Genomic DNA, 10,172 nt, shown 5'->3' on the forward strand with positions numbered 1-10,172 from the left:
ATTTAAACTTTTTGATCTAAAATTCATTATTTGGATGTTTTTTATGAAGAATTTAAATTTTTGGAATTTTAAAACAAAATTTTAAATAACTAAAATTATGGAATTTTAATTTCCTTCTAAAACGTGAGAAATTGAAATTCTCTTGACAGAAGAACTCTTCAAAACGTTCCCCTTATTTCCATTATAACCTTCATCCTCTCTTCCACCTAAAAGTTTCCGAAATCTCGTTCTTGAACTCGCGACTCATTTTCTTTCACCCACACAATTTTAATTTTTTTTATCCAAACATAAAATTTTGAAAATAAAAGAATTTCAATTGAAGTAATTGAAATTCTTAAAATTTAAAATTCCTCATAATTTTAAATTCCCTCATCTAAACACACTCTCTTGACATAGAGAACTTTAAACAACTAAAAATGTGAAATTTTAATTTCTTTCTAAAAGTGAGAAATTAAAATTCTCTTCTTGATAGAAGAACCTTCCAAAACATTTGTGTGTTCCCTTTATCACCATCATCCTCTCTACCACCTGAAAGTTCTTGAAATCCTGTTCTCGAACTCGTGACTCTTCCCTCACACCGATGATCCTCTTCTTCGAGAACCACCATCCAAGCTCATGGAGCGTTAATCGGGTGCGGACATAGGGGGACACGTAGAACTGCACTCACGAGTCAGGGGAGTAGCCATCGCTGCCCATCATATGGCAGAGGTGTTCACCGGTGCGAAGGGCTTGGGCCATGCCTTACATCGTTGACTGAATGTTGTGGTCGGTTGTGGTGGTGTATGTTGTCGTGTCCTGGTTCCCCTACGACTCTCCATGCTGCATTCGTATTATTCTCTTTGGAAGCACACCAACCATATCTTCTGTTCTCTTTGCATTCATTTTCTTTCACCTTCACAATTTTAATTTTTTTATCCAAATATAAAATTTTGAAAATAAAAGAATTTCAATTGAAGTATTTGAAATTTTTAGAATTTGGAATTCTCATCCAAGCACACTCTAAGGAGGAAGATGATCTTCTCCATAGGAGTACACAAAAAGTTAAATGGAAATCTGTGGATGATTAGGGAGATGTTGACAAAAGTGATGATCAAGGTAAGTAGACAGAAGGAAAAGGTGAGTCCTATATGGATAAACTTTTGTCAAAGGGTGGTTTTGTGCCTTCTTCTCCTTTTCATGGGAGGTTTTTTGGTAAGCTTGATTCAAAAATTCCTCCTCCACCTATCTCGGAAAAGGATATGGAGAGATTTTCAGAGGTGCCCATTTGAGATGAAGAGTTTAGTGACTGGTGCAAACCATGGAAGTCATTGTTGATGGTCACAGTGTTGGGGAAGAGAGTTGGATATCGTATTTTAGAAGCTAAACTTAAGCATGGGATGGGCAAAAAAGGGTGATATCAAGATTATTGATGTCCCTAGAGACTACTATCAAGTATTGTTCAAGTCGGATGAAGATTATAATCATGCTTTGGTGGGGGGTCTTTGATGGCAGTAGATCACTGCATCCTGGTCCATAGGTGGTGTCCATTTTTCTTGGCAAATATTACTGGTGGACGTTGAGTCGCTGTGTGGATTTGTATTCTAGAATTGTTTAATGATAATTTACTCTATAGATTGGGATCTACTTTGGGTCAAATGCTCAAAATAGATAAAGTTACTTCTGTCCAAGTTAGTGGTCGTTTTGCAAGAATATGCATTGAAATCGATTTGGATAAGCCACTTCAGCCCAAGATTATATTGCTCATTGTTATTCTGTTAAATTTATAGTATGGAAGTTTGCACCATATTTGTTTCAATTGTGGTCGTTATGGGCATAGGGACAATGCCTGTCTAGAGAAAAAGGCTACTAATGTAGAAGTGATCAAGGAGAGACATGTTGAAGTGGTGGAAGCTATGAAGGTTCAAAAAATGATGAATGAGGTGGTGTCGACACCAGAAATAAGTATGGGGAAGATGACAATTAATGAGAATATTGTAACTCAAGAATCAAGGGCGTTAGTTAGTATTAAAAGTAATGTTTGCCAAAATGAGAATCCATGAATTTATGGGTTGTGGTTACTCGTAAAAAAGAATACAAGGAAGATACCATTGAAAGGGAATAATAAAAGGGGAAAATCTCGTGGGATTTTGAGAATCTCAAAATCAAATGATGGTGGGAATGTGAAGAAAGGGAAGATATCTCGTTACACTATGTTGGAAGATAATAATAAAGAAAAGCTTGTTGAGGTGGCAAAGTAGGGCACAAATGGTTAAGGCAAAGAAGTTGAACATGTTGATTCCAATGTTATTAAGTGGGCTGGTCTTAAAATGTGGCCCAAAAGCCATGTGAAAGTTTTTAATGGACCTACTACAAAGAAAGATCTGGTGGATAAGGGGGTTGACAAGCTGAAAGATAAAAATAGGAGCATGAAAAATAGTCAAAACACGATTATTAAAAGTAAAAGGGGTGGTGTTGTTGGAATTTTAAGGGATCCTTATAAAATACCAATAACCACAAGGAACACATTACGTTTGATTAGCAAGAAGAGTTTTAGGAATACCTGGATCCATAATGATTGATCAAACAAATGCAGCGGAATCTGAATCTGTAGGTGATTTCTGATCTATGTACTTTTCTTAGTATCTGTTATGGAATGTTGTAGAGACAACGGATAACCGGCTAATACCGTAACCGGTGGCTTCATGGTTCTTCCTCAACCGAAGACTCTATAATCCTCAATAGGACCTTCGTAACTCTTCAGATGAGGAGAAGAGAAACTATGTGTGATGACTTGGTATATTGAGGACAATAGCCTTCTTATAGTGTGTTAACCAAATAGGGTTCCTATTATCTCCTAATAGGCAAACACTAACATTTGCTCATTTAAGTCTATATTATTTGATTTAGTTGTCTAACGGACTCACTTAATTTGATCACATAAAATAAAACTCACTAATGATAAATAGATAATATAATTGTCTTATAATATTAGCCCACATTAATTATTGGAATAGAAAATTCTAGCAATCTCCCACTTAGGTCACATATTGTAACAATTATATCAAAATCCCTTAAGTGCGCATTTGTATGCTATTTACCTTTAGACTTCCACCTTAATAACCCGGTCTATCTCATGTATCAATAATGGAATCATTGTGTCTTTCGTCACTACAACAAATGTAACTAGACCCCAATGACCACCACATAAATACACTCAATGACATAGGTCAATATGGATAGGCAGCATGGAAATTACATGCAATGTGATCTCAGTCATGCTTATTTCCAATTGGTCCAAACTTTATTCTTTATAGAGATCAATCCAAACACAACATAAATATTGCAAACAAAACAAGCTTATAATGAAATGATAAACTTCAACTTTATTTCTGCAAAAAATCCAAACAATAAAATGTGTGTAAACTGTAAGATATAGAACATAAGTAAGACTCCCACTAAACTAAGGTACTATCAGGAATTACACCCATATGAGCAGTGCGCTCATGAAAAACTTTAAGTGTTATACCTTTAGTAAGTGAATCAACTAGCATGGAATGAGTCCCTATATGTTCTATACAAATTTTTATTTTCTAAATTTTTTATTTAACTACTGAATATTTTATGTCAACAAACTTTTACTTGGTTGAATCCTTAATAAGACCGCTAAGATATTGTCGATGGCTACTTAATTTTGGCGACAATAGGCAAGCCAATTACAATAATTTAGCAATCATAAATTCTAGGATGATGTCTCATAGCAAAATATTAACTCCACCAACATGGTTAAATGTGAATCCTTATATGGAGTGATTGCTATTAAGACATTCCGAAAAAATCGTAGTTAGAATACCCAATAATCTCTAAACTTCTAGACTTTCGATATGAAAACATGTAGTTTTTTGTTCTTTTCAATTAACGCATAATGCACTTTACTACTTTCTAGTGTTGCATACTAAGATTACTCATATATCACATTAGGATTCCCACAATAAATTATTTTAGGACAATAAAAAATAAACTTAAGAATACATGATAAATAGCAATATAACTATTTTGCAACAACAAATTGTATGATGATAGTAGGATGTCATCAACATATAATACCAAAATAATAAATTTACTCCCACTGAACTTTTAGCACACACAATCATCAACCAAATTTACCTCAACACCATGAGAGATGATCTTGATGAATTTTATAATATCATAGACGACATACTTGTTTAAAAGCATAAATTGATTTCTTTAGTTTGCATACCATAGACTTTAGATAATCTTAAACAAGGTTTTCTGGTTGCACTGTATAAATTGTTTCATCAATGTTTCCATTTAGAAACGTAATCTTTACACCCATCTATGCAAAAAAATTATCAAAATGATCTACAGTGTCATTATAGTCCTAACAAAGTCTTTCTAAGAAATCAGAGAGAAAGTTTCTTTGTGATCAATGTCTTCCTTCTTGTAAAATTTTTGGTGACAAGAAAAACTTTATATATTTCAATATTACTCATTGAATCCCTTTTGACTATAGATATTTATCTACAACTTATGGGTTTCACACTTTCAAACAACTTATGGGAATGTGAAGAAAGGGAAGAGAGATCTTGTTACACTATGTTAGAGGATAATAATAAAGAATAGCTTGTTGAGGTGGCAAAGTAGGGCACAAATGGTAAAGGCAAATAAGTTGAACATGTGGATTCCAATGTTATTAAGGGGGTTGATCCTAAAATGTGGCCCAAAAGCCTTGTGAAAGTTTTTAATGGACCTACTACAAAGAAAGATCGGGTGGATAAGGGGGTTGACAGGCTGAAAGATAAAAACATGAGTGCGAAAAATAGTCAAAACACGATTAATAAAAGTAAAAAGGGGTGATGCTGTTGGAATTTTAGGGGATCCTTATAAAATACAAAAAATCACCAGTAACACATTACGTTAGATTATCAAGAAGAGTTTTATGAATACCTGGTAATGATTGATCAAACAAACATAGTAGAATCTGAACCCGTAAGTGATTTCTGATCTATGTACTCTTCTGAGTATTTGTTACGGAATGTTGTAGAGACAACGGATAATCGGCTAACAGCGTAACCAGTGACTTCATGGTTCTTTCTCAACCGAAGCCTCTTTAATCCTCAATAGGACCTTCATAACTCTTCAGATGGGGTGAAGAGAAACTATGTGTGACGGCTCAGTATATTGAGAACTAAACCTTCTTATAGTGTGTGTTAACCTACTAGGGTTCTCATTATCCTCTAATGGACTAACTTTGGCATATGCTCATTTAAGTGTATATCATCTGATTTAGTTGTCTAACTCACTTAATTTGATCACATAAAATAAAATCCACTTATAATATTAGCTCACATTAATTATTAGAAAATTTCAATAGGTGCTACTAGCAAGGGAAAATATTAACCCAGAAAACTTATACGGGGGACCAGTACTCCAATGGAGATCACAAAAAGAAGAGATGCTAAAGGCTATCTGGAATTAATAAAAAGCCTTGAAGAAAATTGGAGAAAGGTTCATTTTTGGATCAAAGTGCGCCTATGATGGAGAAAGGGCAGATGGTCATGCCAAACAAGGAGACTATAGATTTTGCCAACCATCAACGTTCCAATTTACAGGGAGGTTCGTCTTCAGTTCTGCCTAGAGAAGTTGAAGGTCCTGAGGAGAATGTTGGTGGTCAAACTATAAGCATGGATATGGAAACAAAAAGTGACAATACTTATCAATCGATAATTCCTGAACCAGTAGAGGTTTAAAACTATAATCCTTCCTTATGAATATAGTTTCATGGAATTGTAGGGGCACCTCTAGTATGGGTTTTGTGTCTCTTGTTAGTGATATCAGAAAGGAGTACTCTAGTTCGTTTATCTATTTGATGGAAACTCATTCAAGTGGCCAGAAAGCGATTTGTGGAGGAAGCTAATGGGCATGCAGGAGGTATTTGGTTTCTCTAGGATACCAATTTGTGGACTATTCAGGTGATTAAACTCTCCAACTTTTTTTTTATCCATATGAAGGTTAGGTGGAAAAGGGCGTCGAGTGGCTTTTGATTGTTGTTTATAACAATCCCAATTTTAACCAGCGTCAACAAGTTTGGGATGATTTCAGAGAACTTGCGTTGAATATTGATTCACCTTAGACTATGATAGGTGATTTTAGTTCTATTCTCCATGATCACGAACGAGGGGTGGAGCTGATTTGCCATCTTTCAGTGGTACTATAGGGTTTAAGTCAATGTTAGATGATTGTGAACTTATCGATGCAGGCTTTCAGGGGTATCCATTCAAATGGAAGACTGGTGATTTAGAGCAACAATTAGACAAAATGGTGATGAATTTGCAATGGAGGATGCCTTACCAGGATGTTGTGATTATTCACTTACCTCCTTACAAATCTGATCATCGGCCTTTGTTGTTAAAATTAGAGTTCATGTGACTAGAAATAATCACATACATCCTTTTAGATTTGAGGCATTGTGGATTACTCACAGGAATTTTAATAATTTTACACTACTACAAAATCTGTTTATTACGACGCGGTAACAACATCATTTGGTATACCACCGTCTTTGAAAATAATGGAATGGCACGCTCATAATTAAATTAAAAATTTAACGATAGTCATTAAAAAGACCGTCGTAGTGCTTCTTTATGAATGGTTATATTTTTATTATTCTCTCTCTCTCTCTCTCTCTCTCTCTCTCTTATCTTATTGTTGGCAATTGTAGAGACATTTTATTTTTGTGACCTTTCATTTCTTTTCTTATTCTAGCTTCTCTCTCTCTCGGGCCAAGAACTCTCATTTCTCCTTTACTCACCTGCGTTTGGTTTTCTAGGTCGAAAGTTTCAGGCGAATGCCGAGGGGGATTCTGACGAGCTTGTAGATCCACCGAAGGTAAAGGACAAGATCAGTGATGTGCCTCATGGCCTTTTAACCGATTCAAATGTCATCAAGAGGTGTTCGTTGTTTTATTTCCCTTTTTCTCTTGTTCTCTTGTTTTTGTGTGTATAAACGTGTGCGTGTTGTTGCGATTGAAAGGGAGGTGTAGTCGATCTCGAAGAAATCTCTTCAGAGCAACGTGGAGAAATTTGAGTTCCAAGCGGAAGTGTCGCGGCTTATGGATATCATCATCAATTCTCTCTACAGTAACAAGGATATCTTCCTCAGAGAGTTGATTTCCAATGCTTCTGATGTAAGCGCTTTTTTTTTTTTTTTTAAAAAAAAGTATTTTTGTTTACATTTGGAAAATCCTTGCATTTAAATTTTTTTTTAATTGTTGAACGATTTGTTAATGGCGAATAATGTGCACATTCTAGGCTTTGGACAAAATTAGGTTCCTCTCCCTCACGGATAAGGAGGTGGTGGGAGAAGGTGATAACACCAAGCTTGATATTCAGGTTAGTATTGCTATATTCTGATTATTATGCATTTTTTTAAGGTTGTTTTTGGCTATATTATTTTTATGAAGACAGTCTAAGCAATGCTGGTGTTTTATTGTTTTGGAACTAAACTTAAACATGTTTGTGCTACAGATTAAGTTGGACAAGGAAAAGAAAAGTCTCTCAATTCGAGAGAGAGGTATCGGTATGACGAAGGAGGATTTGATAAAGAATTTGGGGACGATAGCAAAATTTGGAACTTCTGGTATGTATGTTGCGGACATTATTGCTGAAGTAATTTTTGTTTGTGATGTGATTGGGAATATGTTAATTGGAGATGTGTGTTATTTCAACATTTGTTGAGAAGATGCAAACAAGTGGAGATCTCAATCTGATTGGGCAGTTTGGAGTCGGCTTCTACTCTGTTTATCTTGTGGCCGACTATGTCGAAGTTATTAGCAAGAATAATGTTGATAGGCAGTAAGATGCAAACACTCTATTTCTATTTTATCTGTTTCATATTTACATAAGCTTCTATTATAAATTTTCTTAATTTTGGAAAATTATAAGCATTTAATTTGCCTATCATTATAAATAGATAAAGATTTTAATTTTAAACTTAACTTATAGAACTATGTTTGTTAAAATTTACTTTTTCTTTATAGTTTGTTCTATATGACCCCACCCTGTTGAAGAGTTTGGTAGTAGTTTTCAAGTTATTTGAAATTCTTATGTAGTTATTTATTATTTTCTTAAATGTTTTTTTCTCTCTTAATTATCTCTTAAATCAATCCTCGAGAAAGTTTTCTTTACTGTATGGTCTACATCCAAGATGTGGATGGATTTCATTTTGATACACTGCAAGGAAAACTATTCATACTTTATACAATCAATGAATAATTATGGTGCCAATTATTTAAAAAAGCTATTAGAATCTTTTCAATGCAAGTGAAAAAATTAGTTATTATACAAATGTGGCACTTGCTTATTTATTAATAGTGTTAAAAAGAAATTTACAGTTACCAATCTTTGATCAACTTTTAAACTCTGTAGATATGATTTGGCTGAGCATTGATGATTAAATTATGAGAAGGAACTACTTGATTTGGTTGGCAGAAATTCCTGATATATAGAGACGAGTCCTTCCATGGGAGTTTCATGGTATTCCATTACTAAGTTAAATAAGTTCCTTTCGTAAGTATTAACTTTTTTTCCTTTTTGTGCCTTATGTTGATAAGCTCCTATATTGGGTTTTGCAGATACAAGTATTAGCCCAAGATGAAGATAAGGTCTTACAAAATCAAGAAAATCAAGAAATCCAAGTAAGTGCTACTTACCTAGATTTGTTTGTTTCAAGGCTATAGAAGAACAAAAATATTGACCTAATAATATGCTACTTACATGCATGTGAACTAATAATATGTGTTTTTATTTCATCTTTTTCATAGAGCCAATAACGCCTTTCTTCTTCTAGATTTCATCTTTTATGTAGTAACATCAAATGAAGTGGTACCAGAAAAAGAAAGAAAGAAAGAAGGTAGTCTTTGCCTTGTAAAGAGGTGATACTCTTGTTTTCAATCATCATGTTAATTACTTTATATATATTCTCCTAATTTCTATATGCTTAGCTTGTTAGCTAGATCGATGGTCCTTTTATCTATTAGAAAATATTGAACTGATATCTAGCTAGTCTTGATTTTCCTAACATGGATTGATTGCCAGCTTCTCCCAATAACATACTTTTGTTTTTTTACCTCAAAATCTAAGATTAGGATCATTCTTTTAGAGATGAATAAAGAGGTAATTTTCCCCTTAACACAAACAATATGTCTACTAATGATTTTTTAAATCTATTTAAGCCATTTAATACAGTGCTATCTTTTTTTGTCTTACTAACTACATCTAGTCATTTGTCTAACTATTCATTCACTTATTCCATGCATTTAATTGTATTACTTTATGAATTTTTACTATCCGGCCTTAAATTTATAACTTTATAGCTATTTCTTTGATTCTCAATTTAATTCAACCTTTTAAAAAATATTTAATTTATATGCCTCAGTGTGCACTAGTCTATGCCCCATGTGCACTAGTCTTGATGACTTTGTCCAATATGCATTGGTCTCACCTTCAATTTAAATAATTTGGGTCTCCTATATTATTGCTTTGAAACTTCCATGCTTTGCTTGCCTTGAATTTTCTCTCGCATTGATGATTACTACAACTATTTGGCAAATATATATTTGGCATTTCTGATTTATTTTTAATGTTTTGACAATTAACAAATTTTGTCTATAATTCATAATCTTAGTTTTTAATTCTTTTCCAATGCACAAGGCTGTTAGTGGTCATTGTGGACCAAGACTTAAAAACCTATACTATTGGCATTGTGGTCATTCTTCGAATCGCCGCCAACATAGTTCTCGAAAGTGAGTTTGTGTTTTGTATTATTAGCCTAACTAGAGATGAAAGGAAAAGAAAAAGAACACAACTGCTTGCTCCGATTCAAGAGCCACCCACAAGAGAATACAACTAGATTGGTAAAGTATAGTTTATTAGAAATTACTTTATATATATACATATATATATATATATATATAATTATTATAAAAATCAGAATTTTAGTATATATTAAAATCATTTATAATTAGATGATAATATAAAACATATTTATACTATTAATTTAATTCATATAAAAAATAGAAGAATATAAAAAAATATATATAATGAAAAATAAATACTAGTTGAAAAACTTAATTAAAAATTATCAAATAAATACAAGTTGATAATACAATTTGTTTA

At 33.3% G+C, this 10,172-nt stretch overlaps 1 protein-coding gene across 1 annotated transcript; it reads left to right on the forward strand.

The window, feature by feature from the left end:
• Positions 1-6,783: 6,783 nt before the first annotated feature.
• LOC102659521 (endoplasmin homolog) lies at positions 6,784-8,531 on the forward strand. The gene is made up of 5 exons (XM_041004842.1): positions 6,784-7,183; positions 7,308-7,388; positions 7,524-7,635; positions 7,738-7,850; positions 8,424-8,531. The coding sequence occupies exons 1-4, from the start codon at positions 7,109-7,111 to the stop codon at positions 7,827-7,829; spliced, it is 360 nt and encodes a 119-aa protein (XP_040860776.1). The 5' UTR covers positions 6,784-7,108; the 3' UTR covers positions 7,830-7,850; positions 8,424-8,531.
• The last annotated feature ends 1,641 nt before the right edge of the window (positions 8,532-10,172 follow it).

Source organism: Glycine max, chromosome 9, assembly GCF_000004515.6.
Source record: "Glycine max cultivar Williams 82 chromosome 9, Glycine_max_v4.0, whole genome shotgun sequence".
In the NCBI taxonomy this organism is placed as follows: Eukaryota; Viridiplantae; Streptophyta; class Magnoliopsida; order Fabales; family Fabaceae; genus Glycine; species Glycine max.

Bases quoted from the DNA above. Each gene is read 5' to 3' on its own strand.
- LOC102659521 (XM_041004842.1), top strand. From the start codon at position 7,109: ATGGATATCATCATCAATTCTCTCTACAGTAACAAGGATATCTTCCTC. The intron at 7,184-7,307 runs GTAAGCGCTTTT...TGCACATTCTAG, and splicing joins TGATTTCCAATGCTTCTGAT to GCTTTGGACAAAATTAGGTT. The intron at 7,636-7,737 runs GTATGTATGTTG...TTTGTTGAGAAG, and splicing joins AGCAAAATTTGGAACTTCTG to ATGCAAACAAGTGGAGATCT.